Source organism: Pristiophorus japonicus, chromosome 18 (genome assembly GCF_044704955.1).
Source record: "Pristiophorus japonicus isolate sPriJap1 chromosome 18, sPriJap1.hap1, whole genome shotgun sequence".
Taxonomy (NCBI): domain Eukaryota; kingdom Metazoa; phylum Chordata; class Chondrichthyes; family Pristiophoridae; genus Pristiophorus; species Pristiophorus japonicus.
Genome location: NC_091994.1, coordinates 84,910,064 through 84,932,331, shown reverse-complemented (window position 1 = coordinate 84,932,331; position 22,268 = coordinate 84,910,064). Strand labels below are relative to the sequence as shown.

General features: G+C 43.3%; 1 protein-coding gene across 7 annotated transcripts in view; it reads right to left on the bottom strand.

Moving 5' to 3' along the window:
• The window catches only part of vps13d (vacuolar protein sorting 13 homolog D), a 270,295-nt gene that overhangs the window by 181,085 nt on the left and 66,942 nt on the right, over positions 1-22,268 (bottom strand). For 4 of the 7 annotated variants that reach the window (XM_070860201.1, XM_070860202.1, XM_070860203.1 and 1 more), the window contains exons 24-25: positions 6,275-6,457; positions 4,280-4,327 (exon numbers count right to left, since the gene is read on the bottom strand). In XM_070860201.1, the coding sequence (XP_070716302.1) occupies positions 4,280-4,327; positions 6,275-6,457 (231 nt within the window). Of the gene's footprint in view, positions 1-4,279; positions 4,328-6,232; positions 6,458-22,268 lie in introns of all 7 variants that reach the window. The other 3 variants (XM_070860205.1, XM_070860208.1, XM_070860204.1) reach the window with 2 other exon arrangements.

The following is a 22,268-nucleotide window of genomic DNA, read 5'->3' as shown; positions in this document are numbered from 1 at the left end:
TGTCTGGACTTAGAGGGACAAGTGCCATTTGTACAAGGTACTGGGGCGAACCCAGCATCCGTGGCACGGAACCCTAGCATGAGTCACTGCCTTCAGGACAGAAAAAAACAGGCATGCTTACTGCTGCCGTATCCTTGCAGAACCAGCCTGTTTTAAATTAGTGGTTAGTGTGCACAATGACCGTCTGAAATTACCATGCTTTTAGCAACATTGGTGCTTCATCAGTCACAAGAACCTGAACATGATACTATATCTTCAGTTTCAGACAGTTCAGGTTGAGAATAAGAAATAATGTGTTCTTGCCATTTTTATAGCTTAAGAATATCTGGATTTCATGCGAGTGCAGTAATGACAGGTATTAGTGCATTTTTGTAGCCAGTGGCATTCTTCAGCAGATTAGTGTGAACTTATTTTTAACCACTAGACTGCTTCTACTTTGCAATGAATCGATGGGATGTCAATAAACTCATTCAGTAGCACTAAAGCCATAATCCTGTCCCAGACCAGTCAGGTTTATTGAAAAGCTTACATTACAGCATTTAGTTCCGGCTACGAGGAGTTGGGTTTTGTAGGTTCAGCAGCCAATCATTTCAGCATAAAATGACTGCATACTAAAAGCACATTGTCGGGATGAATTAAGCTAGTAAATTTGCATTCCAAGTCTCTGGCGTAGTTTCCTGGGAATGGTGGCTCTAAAGCAGCTGTCAAGGCCACTTTAAAAAGAAAAGCAAAGAAATTACATAAAAAAGGGAGAATGTTTTGAATAAAAAATACTAGGCTTTCCTTCCCCTTTAAGGGTACATTCCAACAGTTAAGCTGTGGGTAGACTTTCCAACCAGTGCTGCTCTCATTTGAACAATGAAAGCACTCATTCTAAATCACTCCTAGTACTACTTAGATACAAGCGTATAAATACAGGTTAACGGCAACAGTAAAATAATGCAGAGATGAGTTTTCATCAAGTGCGTTAAGCATTCTTACTGCAACAGCAGTCAGGAGACCCTCCCTCTGTTGTGCATCCCAACGAGGCACGTCTGCAGAATAACTGGCTTCTTCACTGCAAGCCACTACAGGTTTAATCATTTCTCCAGGCAGTTTTAATGAGGCAGAAGGTCTCTGTACTGCGCTAAGTGCAGGTTGTTAAATTCTCTAGATACTGCTTTTATTGTTTTGCAATTCATTCAAAGTGAGGGCTTCAGTTAGGGAGACTTTACAATGAACTTTGACCAAATGTCAGCAGAGATTAAAGAAGGTGGAATCTTATGATCTTAGTTGCACAAGTTACTGATTATATACATAGAAATGAAGTGCACTCAGGCTCAGGATCAACAAGGCCGAAGTAATTATGTGTTGTCAACAAGGCACATTCAAAATTCAAGTTATATTTCAAATTTGCCTGACCAGCTGTACATCCTATAATATAGAAGTGTTTAAAAAAAATTCATTCCTAGGAGGTGGGAGCCACTGGCAAGGCCAGCATTTATTGCCCATCCCTAATTGCCCTCGAGAAGGTGGTGGTGAGCTGCCTTCTTGAACCACTGTAGTCCCTGGCGTGAAGGTACTCCCACAGTGCTGTTAGGGCAGGAGTTCTAAGATTTTGACCCAGCAATGATGAAGGAATGACGATATATTTCCAAGTCAGGATGGTGTGCAACTTGGAGGGGAACCTGCAGGTGATGGTGTTCCCAGGTGCCTGCTGCCCTTCCAGATGGTAGAGGTCGCGAGTTTGGGAGGTGCTGTTGGAGAAGCCATGGCGAGTTGCTGCAGTGCATCTTGTAGATGGTACACACTGCAGCCATGGTGCGCTGGTAGTGGAAGGAGTGAACATTTAAGGTGGTGGATGGGGTGCCAATCAAGCGGTCTGCTTTGTCCTGGATGGTGTTGAGCTTCTTCAGTATTGTTGGAGCTACACTCATTCAGGCAAGTGGAGAGTATTCCACCCTTCTGCTCCACGGGAGGTTTCTGTCCTCCCTGAGCTCGCCTTAGGACACCTGCGTTACAGTGTGACAGGTGTACCGCCCCAGTCAAACTCCCCACCTGCCACTGTGCCTTGTAGATGTTGGAAAGGCCTTGGGGAGTTAGGAGGTGAGCCACTTGCCACAGAATACCCAGCCTCTCACCGGCTCTTGTAGCCACAGTATTTATGTGGCTGGCCCAGTTAAATTTCTGGTCAATGGGGACCCCCAGTATGTTGGGGATTTGGCGATGGTTATGCCATTGAATGCCAAGGGATGGTGGTTAGATTCTCGCTTGTTGGAGATGGTCATTGCCTGGAACTTGTGTGACGCAACTGTTCCTTGCCACTTATCAGCCCAAGCCTCAATGTTGCCCATAGTTTCATTATCTGGGGAGCTGCAAATGGAACTGAATAGAATGCAATTGTCAGCGAACATCCCCACTTCTGACCTTATGATGGAGGGATGATCATTGATGAAGCAGCTGACGATGGTTGGACCGAGGACACTGCCCTGAGGAACTTCTGCAGTGATATACTCTTCTTCTCCTCTTAGGCAGTCCCTCGGAGTCGAGGATGACTTGCTTCCACACTAAAAATGAGTTCTCAGGTGACTGATGAGTCCGATGTGGGACCTGCAGTCTCTTGTCACAGGTGGGGCAGACGGTAGGGTGCTTGGGTTATCGTGTGCTCCTTCCGCTGTTTGCGCTTGGCCTCCACTTTTCTTCCGGCAAAGAGACTCAAGGTGTTTGGCATTTTCTCGGATGCTTCTCCTCCACTTTGAGCGGCCTTGGGCCAGGGATTCCCAAGTGTCGGTGGGCATGTTGCACTTTTTCAAGGAGGCTTTGAGGGTGTACTTAAAGTGTTTCCTCTGCCCACCTGGGGCTCGCTTGCCATGTTGGAGCTCCGAGTAGAGCGCTTGTTTTAGGGCTGAGATTAGTGACCTCCAACAACCACCTTCCTTTGTGCTAGGTTTGACTAGCTAAGTGTGAGAAGTATGTAGTGTGTTTGTGTGCATTGGTGTGCATGTGTTTCCTTGCACAAATATGTGTACCACAGAGGTATTTTCTGTACCTTTTATTCTGAATCAGTATCTACAGGACAACCCTTTTATTAGGATGCAACGAGTTCCTCTGAGAATAGTTCATTACAAGAGAATTAAAGAGAACAAAAAAATAACTTGGGTACCAGTTTTTGTACATTTCTACCTGTAGTATAAATACAACATGTAGCAGGAACATGATGCACACAAACATCAGGCCAACTCAGGAATAAGGTTTTCATAATCCATTTGAGCCTAGGTTAAACTGCATTGCTTTCCTGGCCAAATGATTTACCATGAACTGTGATGACAGTTCTTCCACATAATAGACCATACAGTATAGACCATTCTGTGACAACCCATTACAATGAATTATCTTGATTTCACTGAAGTTGAACGGGATCATGTACTACAATGATCCCCAAGGGCCGTTCAACACGATATTAAGAACTATAAAGAACACAAAGCAATTTTCATGCAGGTGTCCGGAACATGGGGCACAGGCATGGCTTTCAGTCCAAACTGGAGCAGGGTACTTCTCAAATAATATATCACATGCAAGAACTGGGGTCAAATCAAACTCTCACACACCCCGCTTCAGATGCACTGGTTGTTGAATGATCTCTGTGTTCATATACAAATCAAAGAGACATACCCTCATCTATTCTTCACCAAACAGCTAGAGACAAACTCACTCTCCCTCTTACACACACAAACAAACAGAGTGGGCACAAGAGTACTTTCTCAGATACATTTCCATCCTTTACAACCCATTCCTCCTTTACAACACTGAAAGATGGGATATATCTTTTGGCATCCCATTTTCTTCTTAAAAGTGAGAGATGCGACTACCCTTTACCAACTCATTTCATCTCATGACTGAGAGGTGAGGTAACCTTCAGCGCCTCAACCCACTAATTTCAAGTACCAAATCCGAAATCTGAATGCATTGTTAAGGCATGAAAACCATTATTGAAATTTTGAACAAAACAGTTTCACAAGTGAACAGCAGTTAATGAAAACGAATGCTTCATTTGAAGACTCGCACATTGATTCCCAGCCAATCATTTTTTACAACACTGATCTAAATCTGCATTATTAAACACTTGGACATCCTTTGGAGTGCGCAGATGAGAACTATCTACGAGATATAATCATCTATCATAGGTGGAAAAGGCTTGGGAGGCACTTTGAAAAGTGCATGAACACACAAAAGGAAGTGCTATACTACCACATCATCTCTGCAAAAACTTTCAAACAAACAGGTGATTTTGTCTGTGTACCTCCAGTAATGATGAGTCCTTGTATGAATTGGCGTGCAAAATCAAATTCTCAGAAAAAGAGGGCAAAAAAATATTTAAATCTCCATAATATCACATATTGACAAAGCAGAAATTGACTAAAAATAATTAAACTGTTTCAAATATGCAGTGAATGCAAAAGATTAAATGAATCATGTGCTAGCTTTCTACAGATCACCAGCAAAATTCTACATTTAATTATACTTACTAACAGTTTTAGTATTCCTTTGATGTTTGGAATTTACAAATATGACTAATTTTGTATTGAATGCAGTGCAAAGTAAATGTGATTATCTCGTATGATATGTTTACACTTAATCAATTCTGTACATGACTGAAGTTTGAAGAGTACATTTTGTACCAATGAGCGAGGGCTCTGAACGCTGGATAATGTAGTCTTTTGAACTCCTGTCACATAGGAAATGCTCATTATCCAGACAGCCTCAATCCTAGGTCATGTACAGGATACGAGCTATTATCCTGACAACGAGGCCTCCACCCCAGGTCATGCACAGCACATCAGTCATTACCCGATAACATAGCTTAAATGCCAACAAACTTGCAATTAGCCTGACAACACAGCCCAGAATCAATACGGAGTCACAAATCATTGTCAGTCTCAAGTCAGTTTTTGGATCACAGTCATTAGCCTTACAAGACAGCCTGAATTCCAGTTTAAGTATATACTGCTCATCCATTATCCTGACAATATCTTAAACTGGGAAAAGTAGCAGACACTCATTATCCTCACAGTATAGTCCCAGGTCAAACGCAGGAACCTAATTATCCTGCCAACACTGCCTAAATCTCAGTTGAAAACCAAATCCAAATCATTATTCTTGAGTGTTTTTAATCTAAACCTATCTGTCTGTCTCAATAAATAATAGATTGTCTCAATAAATAATAGATGCAAGAGTAATAAGCTACACATTTTTCACTTCATTCTCCCCCTTTTTTTTCTCATAAAACTGCTAAATGTTTCGAGGGCACACTCAACAGGCTACCTTGTCCAAATGGCTATACTTCATTTGTGAACTGAGATCATGAATATAACAGACTGTTCAACGATGCAGGATGTCATAATTGAGCCAGATACTGACCTAGTTCAACATCAACCTGCCCACAATTTCCAGCAGGAGCAGGAAATCAATGATTTTTCTCCTGCCCAGACCGGGCCCGGTGCCAAAGCCAACTGCAGCATCTCAGCATAAACTCGGGATCATAACCCAGAACCTCTGGTCTGTATGGCTCGGTTATAGTCTGCTTTTACCAACTGAGCCATCAGGAAAACCCCTATTCTGGCTTTAATGTAAACTCCATCAGTCTTTACAAATGGAAAGGTGAGAAAAATGAAAAACCCCAAATTATAAACAACTTTTTAACCCTATCCTTCTCATCTGCAAATTCTACCTTGGCCTCGCCCCCACCTCAGCTCTACCAGCCCTTGAGACATATGTCTCAACTAAAGCGCTTCAGCCCTCTGATTCTAGATTTCTATGCATTGCCTTTCCCTCTGCTCCACCAATGGACTGCTTTGACTCTTTCAAACTCTCTCCCTAAATCCCTCCACCTACTGAAAAGTCTCAAAACCTGTATTTGCAATCAAGATTTCTGTCATCTTACCTAACTTGTACTCTTCCATTTCCCCTATATGAAGCACAATTTGGGACATTTTCTACATTCAGTGCATGGAATACTAAAAATGTTGAAGGTTGATCAGAGGGAGCTTGACGAAGTCAACCTATAATAAAAGGTTCCTGTACCGTACCAAATTTTCGAACATTATACGTCCTCTCTTTAGTTAGTAGCTGAAGGTTGCAGTCTTCCTTCTAAACAAGCATTTTCAGAACACATGCAGGACATAACATTAAATGAGGGAAAACTGGCAAGAAAAGATGAAACAACAAAAAGAAGACAAATTAAAGGAATTCTCACCAGCTGAGGGAAAAAGACATGAACCATGGTAATTTTTTCTACCTTGTCTCGCAGTGAGAATGTACCCGGTGACCTGGCAAACAAGAACTGGTTCTTCACTTTCAGTTTACCAAGGTTTGCCACAATCAGCTGGTTTGATTTGGAGCTTTCTGGGATCAGGAGGACTGGAGCACCGGCCTCAATATCGAGCAGGATCCGAGAGGCTCTCTGTGCCCGGTCTCGCACCTAGAATCCCCAAAGGAGATGGGAAGGAAGAGAAGAAAAAGATAATTAGCTATGGAAAAAAACTTGCATATGCTAGAATCCTAAAACAAAAATTGCTGCGAAAACATAGTACCCGTAAAGAGGAAAAACAGATGCACATTTTCAGTATAACCCTTTACAAGAACATTAATTGTCATTTTAAAAACAGAAAATGCTGGAAATGCTCAACAGCTCAGACAGCATCTGGGGACAGAGAAACAGAGTTAATGTTTCAGGTCGATGACCTTTTGTAAGAACAGTTCTGATGAAAGTTCATTGACCTGAAATGTTAACTCTGTTTTAGCTCTTCACATATGCTGCCTGACCTGTTGAGTATGTCTAGCATTTTTTGTTTTTATTTTAGATTTTCACCATCCGCAATATTTTGCTTTTGTATTAATAGTCAATTGGGCTAGAATTTCCATTGTTTCGCCGCTTGGTTTCTCAGCGAGAACCGGGTCGGTGAAAAATTCCAGTGGAGTTCCGTTGGCGGTTTCGAAGTACCGTTGGGGAGCGCACCGTCCACAGACCGCCATTGCCCGATTTTTGGCTCAGCGGTGACCCATAGGTAAGTTGGAAAAAAAACTGCCCATGAGAAGCAGAGGAGCTGGGCGGTAAGTAAGTAGCCCTGCAAAAAAAAAAAAGTAAATGGGTTTTTACTAGTTATTTTAAAATTCTCTTGCAATGATTTAAGTGAAAAGGGTCCAGAGAATGTTTTTCTGATTTTTTATTTTTCATTTTTTGAAAAAATGTGTTTTTCTCCTCCTAGGCCCAACCCGCAGCCTCGGTGTAAATTTTAGTAATTATAGCCCTTTTTTTTTTCAAGAACCGCCCAATCGGCCCAAGATTCCATTTTTTCGCTGAGAATCGGGGTGCAAGGACCAATTTTATTTTCTGCTGGCCAGATTTCTTTTTTAATAAATGGAATTTTTCGCCAGTGATAATTTCGGAATCTTAGCGCTATTTTGGATGGAATTCTAGACCATTTTTTTTCTATGTTTCTATTAAATCTTTTTAATAGTACTTTCAACTAATTTTATATATTATATTTTCTTACTCAAACTGAAAGGGTCAGTTTTATACAAAATATCTTGTGCTTTGCCTCGTCTTACTCAGTGGTGTTCAAATTACAAACTGTGGGCAAACATGCAATCTGAAAGCCCAGGCAACCTACCCCACAAAGTCCAGATGATTCAGTCTCTCTTACTTACTCACAATGATTTGACAAGTCTGAATTTGATGAGCCTAGAACTGTGCAAGGACAATTCTTACTGCTGTTGCCTCATTGCAGAACAATCCTCTTGTATCAAAGGCCAACATACCGTTTGCTTATTTAATTGCTTGCTGGACTAGCATGTTAACTTTCACTGATTCGTGTACAGGGACACCCAGGTCCTTCTGAACACAAACATTTCTCAATCTCTCACCATTGCAAAAATACTCTGCTTTTCTATTTTTCCTACCAAAGTGGATAACTTCATATTTCTATATTCCATTTGCCATGCTCTTGCCCACTCACTTAGCCTGTCTATATCTCCTTGAAGCCTCTTTGTATCCTCCTCACAACTTATATTCCCACCTGGCGTTGTATCATCAGCAAACTTGGATATATTGGGGTCGAAATTCGTTGGTGAGGCCTCACCTGGAATATTGTGTTCAGTTTTGGTCTCCTAATCGGAGGAAGGACGTTCTTGTTATTGAGGGAGTGCAGCGAAGGTTCACCAGACTGATTCCCGGGATGGCAGGACTGACATACGCGGAGAGACTGGATCGACTGGGCCTGTACTCACTGGAGTTTAGAAGAATGAAAGGGGATCTCATAGAAGCAGATAACATTCTGACGGGATTGGACAGGTTAGAGGCAGGAAGAATGTTCCCGATACTGGGGAAGTCCAGAACCAGGGGTCACAGTCTAAGGATAAGAGGTAAGCCATTTAGCACCGAGATGAGGAGAAACTTCTTCACTCAGAGAGTGGTTAACCTGTGGAATTCTCTAGCACAGAAAGTTGTTGAGGCCAGTTTGTTAGATATATTCAAGAGGGAGTTAGATATGGCCCTTGTGGCTAAAGGGATCAAGGGGTATGGAGAGAAAGCAGGAAAGGGGTACCGAGGTGAATGATCAGCCATGATCTTATTGAATGGTGGTGCTGGCTCGAAGGACCGAATGGCCTACTCCTGCACCTATTTTCTATGTTATGGCCGTTTTTGAGGCGGTGTCACCGCCTGAGTGCTGATTTTAGCGTTGGGTGTTAGGCGCAGCCTCCAAGTCCTAAATTCCGTTTTTACTCCCAAAGATGAGAGAGCAGCACTAAAAAGTGGCATTGCACACTCATCCTTGGGCAGGAGCTCAGGAGGCCGACTGAACTTCCCGATGGGAGACTGCCGCCATGCTAGAAAAAAAAATAACTAAAACCTCTCCGAGCCACACTTCCCCACTCTTAAAACTAATGAAGACTGCAGAAATAAATAAAGACAAAAACTTACCTTCCTTTCTTGGCGATTCCGCCCGAGATCCGCTCTGTTACGACAGCTTATTCCTGGCTGTACGGCAGCTGTACAAAGCAAATGTCGCGACAGAGACATCAAAGAGGCATTGTACGCTGGATGACGTCACCACGGCAGTGGCTTTAGATGGCACAGCGTTGCCTCTGGACACCTCTGCCAAAGAGCCGACTGAATCTAGGGCGAGGTGTCGACGCCGTTTACCAACGATGGTAGGCATTTGCTGCTCCGTTAGCCGCCTCCCGCACGCGGTAACGGACGGCGTACAAAACTCAATTTTGACCCCATTACATTTGGTCCCCTCATCCAAATCATTGATATAGATTGTGAATAGCTAAGGTCCAAGCACTAGTACCCCACCTAGTTACAGTCTGCCAACCTGAAAATCACCCATTTATTCCTACTCTCTGTTTTCTGTCCGTTAACTAATCATCAATCCATTCTAGTATATTAACCCAAATCCCATGAGCCCAATTTTGTTTAATAACCTCTTGTGTGGCATCTTATCCAATGCCTTCTGAAAATCCAAATACGCCATATCCACTGGTTCCCCCTTATCTATTCTGTTAGTTATAACCTTAAAAAAACTCTAACAGATTTGTCAAACACGATTTCCCTCCCATAAATCCGTATTGACTCTGCCCAATCCTATTATTTTTTTCTAAGTGCCCTGTTACCACATCCTTAATAATAGATTCTAGCCTTTTCCCTACTACTGATGTCAGGCTAACTGGTCTGTAATTTCCCGTTTTCTCTCTCCCTCCTTAAATAGCGGGGTTACATTTGCTACCTTCCAATCCGCGGGACCCGTTCCACAATCTAATTAATTTTGGAAGATGATAACCGATGCATCCACTACCTCTTTCAAAACCCTAGGATGCAGGCCATCAGGTCCAGTGGATTTATTGGCTTTCAGTACCATTGATTTCTCCAGTACTATTTTTTTTTACGAATACTAATTTCTTTCAGTGCCTCATTCTCGCTTGACCCTTGGTTCGCCACTATTTCCGGAAGGTTTTTTTGTGTCTTCTTCAGTAGTGACGGACACAAAGTATTTGTTTAATTTATCTGCCATTTCCTTATTCCCCATTATAATTTCTCCTCTCATCCTGTAAGGGACCCACATTTACCTTCGCTAATCTTTTTACATACCTATTTACATACATAGCTTTTATAGTCTGTTTTTATGTCACTTGCTAGATTACTCTCATATTCTATTTTCCCTTTATCAATTTCTTGGTCCACCTTTGCTGAATTCTAAAATCCTCAAGCTTACTGCTCTTTTTGGCAACATTATAAGCCTCTTCTTTTGATCTAATACTACATTTAATTTCTCGTTAGCCACGGTTGGACCACTTTTCCTGTGGGATTTTTGTGCCTTAAATGAATGTATATTTGTTGTAAATTATGTATTAATTCTTTAAATGCTCGTCTACCGTCATACTTTTTAAATGTAGTTTCCCAATCTACCTTGGCCAACTCGCCGCTCATATCTACGTAGTTTGCTTTGTTTAGATTTAGGACCCTAGTTTTGACTTTAACTAAGTCACTTTCAAACTTAATATAAAATTCTATCATAATATGGTCACTCTTCCCTAAGGGCACTTAAGCAGCCCTCAAAGATTTGGACATTCCGAGTCTTACAGTTCTGTCATGTGTGCATACTTTCTTGTTGGTTACATTTACTGGATAATTATTAATTAGATAAGCCATAACAAACTCCAGCTCACCCAAAACTCCACTGTCCCACACAATCCTCACATTCATCACCCTCGCAGACCTCCTGTTCCTCGACACATCGAACTCAAAACCCATCTTCTATGAAAATCCCACCGTAGTCTCGCCTCAACTCTACCAGCAACTTGAGACTTATGTCTCAGCTAAGTTCGACAACCCTCTGATGCTAGATTCCTGTGCATTTCCTACTCCTCTCTGCTCCAACAGTGGGCTGTCTTGACCCTACTTTCAAACTCTCACGCCAAATACCTCCACTTTGCTATTTCACTCAGGCTTTAAAAGGTCTCTGAAGCTATATTTTTAACCATGTTTTCAGTCATAAGAACATAAGAATTAGAAACAGGAGTAGGCCATCTAGCCCCTCGAGCCTACTCCGCCATTCAACAAGATCATGGCTGATCTGGCCGTGGACTCAGCTCCACTTACCTGCCCGCTCCCCATAACCCTTAATTCCCTTATTGGTTAAAAATCTATCTATCTGTGACTTGAATACATTCAATGAGCTAGCCTCAACTGCTTCCTTGGGCAGAGAATTCCACAGATTCACAACCCTCTGGGAGAAGAAATTCCTTCTCAACTCAGTTTTAAATTGGCTCACCCGTATTTTGAGGCTATGCCCCCTAGTTCTAGTCTCCCCGACCAGTGGAAACAACCTCTCTGCCTCTATCTTTTCTCTCCCTTTCATTATTTTAAATGTTTCTATAAGATCATCCTTCTGAACTCCAACGAGTAAAGACCCAGGCTACTCAATCTATCATCATAAGGTAACCCCCTCATCTCCGGAATCAGCCTCGTGAACCGTCTCTGTACCCGCTCAAAAGCTAGTATATCCTTCCTTAAGGTGACCAAAACTGCACGCAGTACTCCAGGTGCGGCCTCACCAATACCCTATACAGTTGCAGAAGGACCTCCCTGCTTTTGTACTCCACCCCTCTCGCAATGAAGGCCAACATTCCATTCGCCTTCCTGATTACCTGCTGCACCTGCAAACTAACTTTTTGGGATTCATGCACAAGGACTCCCAGGTCCCTCTGCACCGCAGCATGTTGTAAATTCTCCCCATTCAAATAATATTCCTTTTTTGCTGTTTTTTTCCCCCCCCCACCCCCCAAGGTGGATGACCTCACACTTTCCGACATTGTATTCCATCTGCCAAACCTTAGCCCATTTGCTTAACCTATCTCTTTGCAGCCTCTCTGTGTCCTCTACACAACCCGCTTTCCCACTAATCTTTGTGTCATCTGCAAATTTTGTTAACACTACACTCTGTCCCCTCTTCCAGGTCATCTATGTATAATGTAAACAGTTGTGGTCCCAGCACCGATCCCTGTGGCACACCACTAACCACCGATTTCCAACCCGAAAAGGACCCATTTATCCCGACTCTCTGCTTTCTGTTGGCCAGCCAATTCTCTATCCATGCTAATACATTTTCTCTGACTCCACGTACCTTTATCTTCTGCAGTAACCTTTTGTGTGGCACCTTATCGAATGCCTTTTGGAAATCTAAATACACCACATCCATCGGTACACCTCTATTCACCATGCTCGGTCTATCCTCAAAGAATTCCAGTAAATTAGTTAAACATGATTTCCCCTTCATGAATCCATGCTGCGTCTGCTTGATTGCACTATTCCTATCTAGATGTCCCGCTATTTCTTCCTTAATGATAGTTTCAAGCATTTTCCCCACTACAGATGTTAAACTAACCGGCCTATAGTTATCTGCCTTTTGTCTGCTCCCTTTTTTAAACAGAGGCATTACATTAGCTGCTTTCCAATCCGCTGGTACCTCCCCAGAGTCCAGAGAATTTTGGTAGATTATAACGAATGCATCTGCAATAATTTCCGCCATCTCTTTTAATACCCTGGGATGCATTTCAACAGGACCAGGGGACTTGTCTACCTTGAGTCCCATTAGCCTGTCCAGCACTACCCCCCCTAGTGATAGTGATTGTCTCAAGGTCCTCCCTTCCCACATTCCTGTGACCAGCAATTTTTGGCATGGTTTTTGTGTCTTCCACTGTGAAGACCGAAGCAAAATAATTGTTTAAGGTCTCAGCCATTTCCACATTTCCCATTATTAAATCCCCCTTCTCATCTTCTAAGGGACCAACATTTACTTTAGTCACTCTTTTCCGTTTTATATATCGGTAAAAGCTTTTACTATCCATTTTTATGTTTTGCGCAAGTTTACCTTCGTAATCTATCTTTCCTTTCTTTATTGCTTTCTTAGTCATTCTTTGCTGTCGTTTAAAATTTTTTAAATCTTCTAGTTTCCCACTAACCTTGGCCACCTTATACACATTGGTTTTTAATTTGATACTCTCCTTTATTTCCTTGGTTATCCACGGCTGGTTATCCCTTCTCTTCCCGCCCTTCTTTTTCACTGGAATATATTTTTGTTGAGCACTATGAAAGAGCTCCTTAAAAGTCCTCCACTGTTCCTCAATTGTGCCACCGTTTAGTCTGTGTTTCCAGTTTACTTTAGCCAACTCTACCCTCATCCCACTGTAGTCCCCTTTGTTTAAGCATAGTACGCTCGTTTGAGACACTACTTCCTCACCCTCAATCTGTATTACAAATTCAACCATACTGTGATCACTCATTCTGAGAGGATCTTTTACGAGGAGATCGTTTATTATTCCTATCTCATTACGCAGGACCAGATCTAATATAGCTTGCTCCCTTGTAGGTTCTGTAACATACTGTTCTAAGAAACAGTCCCGTATGCATTCTATGATTTCCTCCTCAAGGCTACCCAGTGTGATTTGAGCAATCGATATGTTGGTTAAAATCCCCCATGATTACTGCCGTTCCTTTTTCACATGCCTCCATTATTCCCTTGATTATTGCCCCCCCCACCATGAAGTTATTATTTGGGGGCCTATAAACTACGCCCACCAGTGACTTTTCCCCCTTACTATCTTCTAATCTCCACCCACAATGATTCAACATTTTGTTCATTAGAACCAATATCGTCTCTCACAACTGCCCTGATATCATCCTTTATTAACAGAGCTACCCCACCTCCTTTCCCTTCTTGTCTATCTTTCCAAATTGTCAGATACTCCTGTATGTTTAATTTCAAGTCTTGGCCCCCCTGCAACCACGTCTCTGTAATGGCCACTAAATCATACCCATTTGTAATGATTTGTGCCGTCAACTCATTTACTTCGTCATATGTAACTCTTGTACACTTCCATTTCTTTTCTATAAAGCACTGTGGGATGTTTTCTATTTTAATGGCTCCATAAAAATACAAGTTGCTGTTGTAGTAGTAGCCCTTAAAATAGATGGTACCTTCAACTATTCCCTGCTTCTTGGGTCATATCAAATTGTTTAGTAAATCACACAATGTAACTCCATTTATAATGTGTGATAAAAAGATTATGTTGAATATAGTTTATTCACTTGTCATTGTATCATATCTTCATACCATTCTCCACCACAAGGTAACACTTGCCTCGGTATTATTGTTGTATGTGGCAAGGTCAGTAGCATTACAGGACTAAGACAGAAGTTTGTAGTGGAGCAGATAGTTCATTGTTTGCCGCTCATCACCATAATCACAAGTCACTGAGTCAATGTCATTGCAACATTGTACTTTTGAACGACCAGTACCAGTGCATAAGCATTTGAGGCATTGCCAAATTGGTCATGGTTCAGAGGCTCCAACTGGGAGATGCTCATCGGACTCGATATCCGCACAACTTTACTTATTCTGTAGCGGTGTTCTCCAGGCGTTAATTCTCCACTGTTTCACACCGGAGTTGAGGATTGACAATCAAATTCAGTCTACTCTGAGCAGTGTGGTGCTGGAATGGCGGATGGCGAAGATCACTAGATTGTCTGTTTCTTTTGGCTTTAGCTATGGTTGCTCTTCCATGTCTGGAGGGACAATACCCAACATGTTCACTGATAACCGAATAGCAGTCAGCCACACCAAAAATAACCTGACTGATTACACAGCCAAGATCAGAATTTATTACATGTGGAGCTGTAATACAAAATTCTGTGACGCAACACTGAGTCCTAGACTTTTTTTTTCTCAATACTTTGTGTTTAGAATATTTTCTATACCACAACAAACAGTTGACCATGAACTGATGTTTATAAATTTTACCGTCTTTGATGCTCCTTTTCGAACCCTTATGACTGCTGTTTTAGAATATGAATACCAGCTCTTTGTGGATTTACCTGTAGATACAAATGTCTTATTTGGGCTATACTTTCAATACAATCAGTAAGGACATCCAAATCATTCTCCTGCTGCACCTCAATTAATAACACTTTATACTTGCATTTACTATTTGTTTCCAGATCTTTTTGAAAACTATCCCTCTCCTTCGAACATTCTGCTTTCCCACACAACTATATATGACCTACAAACTGTGACTTTCTACTTACAAAACCATTTAAAATGATGAAGAACGGGTAACAGGGCCAGAGTTGCATTCAAAACTTTCTGCACTAACATTAAGAAATGACACAGATAATTACTGCCCCTTTCTTCAAGGTCTTCACCCGGGCTCAGATTAGTACTAGAGTCCAGTTGTTTCCAAAGGACTGGTTGGTAATTGTATAATTTTTAGAAAATGGAAGAAAAAAAACAATGTAATAATGAGAAATTATTTAATTAAAAGCATTTCTTTTATTGAAATCAACTGGGAAGGTCACAAAATTGTAGGAAAAAAATCTTAGATCAATATCATTTTGTTTTTCACTAAGAAAGAAAACTGATGAAAATTTGAAATAAAAACAGAAAATGCTAGAAACGCACATAAACAGACAGTGCTGATGGCATTTATACACCCAAAATGCCAAAACATGTATTTTCTCTTTATATATGCTAATTGATAATTGCTCTGCCTGATTTGGTGTACAATCATCATCATCATCATAGGCAGTACCTCGGAGTCGAGGATGATTTGCTTCCACACTAAAAGTGAGTTCTCAGGTGACTGAAGAGTCCAATGTGGGACCTACAGTCTCCGTTACAGGTGGGGCAGACAGTGGTTGAAGGAAAGGGTGGATGGGGAGTTTGGGTTGACACATGCTCCTTCCGCTGTCTACACTTGGTTTCTGCTTGCTCTTGGCAATGAGACTCGAGGTGCTCAGCGCCCTCCCCGATGCTCTTCCTCCACTTTGAGCATTCTTGGGCCAGGGATTCCCAGGTGTTGGCGGGGATGTTGCACTTTATCATGGAGGCTTTGAGGGTGTCCTTGAAGCGTTTCCTCTGCCCACCTGGGGCTTGTTTGCCATGTCGAAGCTCCGAGCAGAGCGCTTGCTTTGGGAGTCTTGTGTCGGGCATGCGGATGATGTGGCCCGTCCAACGGAGCTGATCGAGTTTGGTCAGTGCTTCGAAGCTGGGCTGAGCGAGAACACTGACGTTGGTGCGTCTATCCTGCCAATGGATTTGCAGGGTCTTGTGGAGGCAGCGCTGGTGGTACTTCTCCAGCGTTTTGAGGTGTCTGCTGTAAATAGTCCACGTCTCTGAGCCATGTAGGAGGGAGGGTATCACTATTGCCCTGTAGACCATAAGCTTGGTGCCAGATTTGAGGTCCTGGTCTTCAAACACATTCTTCCTCAGGCGACCGAAGGCTGCGCTGGCACACTGAATGGGTACAACGGACATGATTTTCACCGCACGAAAACTACAAGAGAAATGCAGGGAACCGTACCAACCCTTGTACATGGCCTTCTTTGACTTCACAAAGGGCTATGACACTGTCAAACGTGAGGGATTATGGCGCGTCCTCCTCAGTTTCGGCTGCCCTTAAAAGTTTGGCACCATCCTGTCTGCTCCACGATCACATGCAAGCCGTGATCCTGACCAATGGATCCACCACAGACCCAATCCACATCTGGACCAAGGTCAAGCAAGGCAGTGTGATTGCACCAACACTCTTCTCGATCTTCCTTGCTGCAATACTTCAGCTCATCCTCAGCAAGCTCCTCGCTGGAGTGGAGCTAAATTATAGAACAAATGGGAATCTGTTCAACCTCCGCCACCTCCAGGCCAGATCCAAGGTCGTCCCATCCTCTGTCATTGAGCTACAGTATGCAGACAATGCTTACATCTGTGCACACTCGGAGGCCGAACTCCAAGCCATCGTCAGCACCTTCACCGAGGCGTATGAGAGGGGCCTTCCACGAAACATCTGTAAGACAAAGGTCCTCTACCACCCTGACCCTGCCACACAGCACTGCCCCCCAGTTATCAAAATCCATGGACAACATGGACCATTTTCCATACCTCGGGAGCCTACTGTCAGCAGGGACAGACATCGACGACGAGGTCCAACACCGCCTTCAGGTGTACAATCAATGCCTCTTTCAGCGAGAATAGTGGCAAACTGCAGGCCTGTTGAACACTGGATTACTTTCACCCATCTTTCCATCTGACTTGAAATTACTGGTTTCGTAGCTTTGTTTTTTTTTTAAATGGGAAAAAAATTGCCGAGAGTGATAGGTTCCGCTCCACAGTTTGAAGTGTGGAGTACGCGTTGATGAATGCAACACTAGCTGGTTAATGTAATCTGTTTGTCAGCAACACGTTAGCACTTTAAACAGCTGAGCAGGAAATCGAAGAAGAGGCTGAGCAGTGGGGACGTGCCAGAATGTCCTGCATTGCAAGATCATCACGGGTCAGTTTGGCACCATTTTATGTGTGACTTTTAATTAACAGTAAAGTCTGCTCAGAGAGTAATTATGTTGGGTTTATTTATACAGAACATGAGAAGGCAGGGTTTTGATTGTTCCAGTAAAAATGACAGTTTTGTGCACAACCACTAATTTAAACGGACTATTCAATGGAGACATTCAAAGTGACTGCATGCAGCCTAATCAATCCATCAGGCCAGAGGTGTTCATTTGCTTTTGTATTAAAGGCATTGATTTGTCAGCTTGGCTCTGAATCGGAACATTGTGGGTTCAAGCCTCAATCCTTGAGTAGATAATGTAGCTTTTCACACTTCATTGCAGTATTGAGACATGCGGAATTTCAGATAAGACATTAAACTGCTCATCTGCTTCAGGTGGATGTTAAAAATCCCATGGCACTGTTTGAAGACGATCAGCGGTTCTCCTGGTGTCTTGTCCAACATTCCTCTCTCAACCACTGCCACCATTAAGCTTATTGATAGTTATAGGATCTTGATGTTTGCACAATTTTAACCTAATCTGCCAGTCAGGATACTATGCAAAATTGGTTTTACACCCCCACCTGATTTTACTCTCTATTGAAGTCAATGGAGAGTAATACTGAGTGAGGTGCAAAATCAGCATTCCACCCGATCCCATGGGTTTCTCGCCTGGCGAGGTAGGTTAAAATGATCTCCCTTGTCTCACTGATGTTTATGTGCAACATGGCTGCTGCATTTGCCTACATATCATCCACTTCATTTCAAAACAATTCTCTGTGTGTGAAACACTTTAGAATACTTGAAAATTGTGCTAAAGCACTATACCAATGTAAGTTTTTTTTATTTGAAGGGGTCTGAGTTTTGGTATTAATTTTATTCTAATTCAATTCAGAAGCAGAGATATACTAATCATGTAAAGACAAGGGTCTGGGGGGGGGGTGGGGGGGGTTACAAATGATCAAGAATATAATCACAAAGCCTGATTGTACTCCATTGCTGAGCTGCTGCTGAATACAGCCTTGATTTCAGTGATGCTTTTGCCTCCAGAAAGGCCAAGAGTGGGTAGAAGCACTACGCTGATGGCAATATAAACATTGCTATCAGGATTGCAGCCAACTATGTTTTGCAACTGTTGGGTGGCTGAGCAGTCCAGCCCACTTGTACAGGCCAGCAGAATGTGCTTTGTGCTCACTCGACTGCTAGGTTGCTCCCAGCCATTGAGAAAGGTATGGTGGCCAGAAATAGAAGCTTGTCCCACTGCCCTCTGATTGGCTGATCGAGTTTTTCAGGTCAGTAGCTGAATCAATATGCACCAAGACAGCTTGAGACTGCCGAGTTATCCTCCAGCACGGCCCCGACCTGCGAGGAGCCATCATCAGCAGGTCGGGGCCTTCAAAGGAGGAGCAGCGTGGCGGCCTGGCCACAAGGTATAGCACAAGCCGGTCCGGGAGGGCGAAAGCTGTGAAGACGGTGACTGGACTGGACGTCACCATAATCCAGGTCGCTGATTGGAGCGTGAACAGGTACAGCAGGAGCGGCGAGGTTGGGGCGAAGCAGCGGCGAGTGTTCGGGGCCCAGAAGAGGCGAGGGCCCAGGGGCAGCACGGGCCAGCCCACACTACGATATGTGTACGCACTCGGTCCGTGCAGCAGAGTTGGTCTCCAGTCGTCTTGGTTAATCCTTGCCACTTGACCAAGACCTAGCTCTGTCAAGCCCGTGTGGTGGCTGGTGTGCAACGGCCACCACACGTTAAAAAATCCCGCACAGACATCTTCCACCCTTCAACATGTAGTTCGGGACCTGGAATATCAAGTCCATCATCGAAACAACTGTGAACTCATCCCTTTTTGGCATGGAAGCAAGTCATCCTCAATACGAGGGACCGCCTCAGAAGATGATGATATGACCTTAGGTGGTAGGGGTGCTGGAATTGGACACACTGATCTTGAGTTCTTAACGGGGACCATCAGCAAGAATTAGATATCCAGCAACCTCTGTTGGAACTATGCATGTGGATGTCATACAAGGACAGGTTTGAACTTGGCTGTGATGCCCTTTGATGTCAAACAGCCTCATGACAAGTCACTGACTCAGCTCACACATAGTCATTTGGGCAAGGTATCAGAGGGCAAAGTAAAAATTAAATAAGCTCATTTCACAGACAGCAGAGGTACCTCAAAGATCACAGATTTTTTTTTCCAAAAAAGATCAATGGCCAAATATTATCCTTTATCATTGTTAATTTCAACGAATTGCAGGAACCTTTTACAATGCTGCAGGAATTTACCAACGACTATGTCCAAGTCAGCATTGTGCATAACATCACTTTTCTTTGCTGAACATTGCAAATGAAAATGCAAGGAACTCAGATTAAAATAGTATTCCGCAACTAGGCAATAGCTTTTGTTATATAAAACAACTGAAATGATTTACAGAAAGCTCCAACAATAGAAGCTAGCTTCTTTTTATCCCTGACAGTTAGCAATTAGGTGCAAGGTCTTTCCTTCCACTGTGGATTCATTCTATGCAGTAGATTAAGATATTTCTGTGCAGTGGATTAAGACATTTATCAACCATCAAGCTATTAACAGTTAAATCACAGCAAATTTAAAATCCAATTTTCACATAATCTGCATTCATTGCAGTCTCAGACTATTGTAATATTCCTTTACTTCACAGGCTTGTTAATAGCAGCGCTACCTTTAAAGGAAGGACTAAGACCACTGAAAGAGGAGGTATTCACCAGCATCTTTGGACCTCAGCAATAAACACTCCTGCCAGAGGGAGAGGGTGCCATTCTTTATATTTGCAGAGATAGCTTCTCACTTGTTACCTTGTGAGGCCTTCCTAACTACCACTGAAGATCCAGTAGCTTGAAGATCAAGAAGAGCGCTGGCGCGATGACGCAACCCTGCTTGACCCCGGTCCGGACGTGGATTGGATCTGTGATGGATCCGTTGGTCAGGATTATGGCTTGCATGTCGTCGTGGAGCAGGCGGAGGATGGTGTCAAACTTTTGGGAGCAGCCGAAACAGAGGAGGACGCTCCATAGTCCCTCGCGGTTAACAGTGTCAAAGGACTTTGTGAGGTCAAAGAAGACCATGTACAAGGGTTGCTGCTGTTCCATGCATTTCTCTTCCAGTTGTCGTGCGGTAAAGATCATGTCTGTTGTACCCCTTAGTGGACGGAATCCGCATTGTGACTCTGGGAGGAGCTCTTCAGCCACAGGGAGAAGACGGTTGAGGATGATTCTAGCAATGACTTTCCCAGTGGCCGCAGTCGGACTTGTCCCCTTTTTTTTAAATAGATGGTCATGATTACGGCATCTCTGAGATCTCCTGGCATGCTCTCCTCCTTCCAGATATGAGATGAGGTCATGCATTCGTGCCAATAGTGCTTCTCCGCCATACTTTAGTGCCTCTGCTCCTGATGCCTTGTTGTTCTTGAGCTGACGGATGGCCTTTTCTACCTCGTGCAGGGTTTGGGTTTTGCTGAGATGGTGGCGGGTGTCCCAAAGCAAGCGCTCTATTCGGAACTCCTACGCGGCAAGCGAGCCCCAGGTGGGCAGAGGAAACGTTTCAAGGACACCCTCAAAGCCTCCTTGATAAAGTGTGGCATCCCCAACGACACCGGGGAATCCCTGGGCCAAGACCATCCTAAGTGGAGGAAGAGCATCCGGGAGGGTGCTGAGCACCTCGAGTCTCGTCGCCGAGAGCATGCAGAAAACAAGCGCAGGCATTGGAAGGAGCGTGTGGCAAACCAGACTCCCCACCCACCCTTTCCTTCAACCACTGTCTGTCTCACCTGTGACAGAGACTGTAATTCCCGTATTGGACTGTACAGTCACCTGAGAACTCACTTTTAGAGTGGATGCAAGTCTTCCTCGATTTTGGGGAACTGCCTATGATGATGATGGCGATGAGTAGCTTGAAAATAAAGTCAAAAACTATAACTTGCAAACTGTTTGCTTTATTGCTCCAAAACTGTGGAATTCCCCTTGAACATAAATAGTGATTTCCTCAGCAACTTAAGGCTTCTTGAAGCTTCTTTATTATGTAAAGGGTTAGAGGTGAGGCATTAGGTTTCTGAAGTAGTCTACATTTCCATGACAATTGCAATCTATAGTATTCAGCAGCATTAACCTCTAACATGTGACTTCTGCCTGATCCATAGACCTTTTTGTTCACATCACCAGACAAAGCTCAGGTATCTGCCACATTTAATCCCGTTGCTGTCCCACAATGCTAATGCAATACCGCCTACTGTGAAAGAAAGAATTTGCATTCACATGTCTATCTTGAGCTCGGCACGTCCCAAAGAAATTCACAGGCAATTAAGTGCTTTTGAAGTGCAGACATTGTTATAATGTAGGGAAATGCAGCAGTCAACATGCACATTGCCTGGCCCCACAAACAGCAATGAGACAAAAGACAAGTTAATCTGTTGTACCAGTGCTAGTTATGGGATAAATGTTGGTTAGGATATTGAGCGAACTGCCCCACTCTTCTCTGGATAGTGCCATGGGATCTTTTACGTCAACCTGAGAGGGCAGACTGATTCTAATACCCCACTCCCCTCGCTTCATACCAGTCCATCAACAAGGTGGACTCAGATGTCTAGGTCAACAAACGTCTCCACAACCAGCCAACAGAAAATCTATTTCTACTGGTCAATGCCTATTGGAGATAAATTTCACCTCCTACACAGGTATAGCAGTGGGGGGGGAGGGGGGGGGGGTGGCGGTGGAAGGCTGATGAATCATTCCATCAAGGAGTCTACCAAACACCAGAAAATCTCACCAAGGAGAGCTTCCAATGCCTAATGAACCATTGGGTCTACAATTTAACCGTGTGCAACTTATGGCTAAATGAGTTGTTCTATCCACAAGGTATTTATTCATTCAGCAG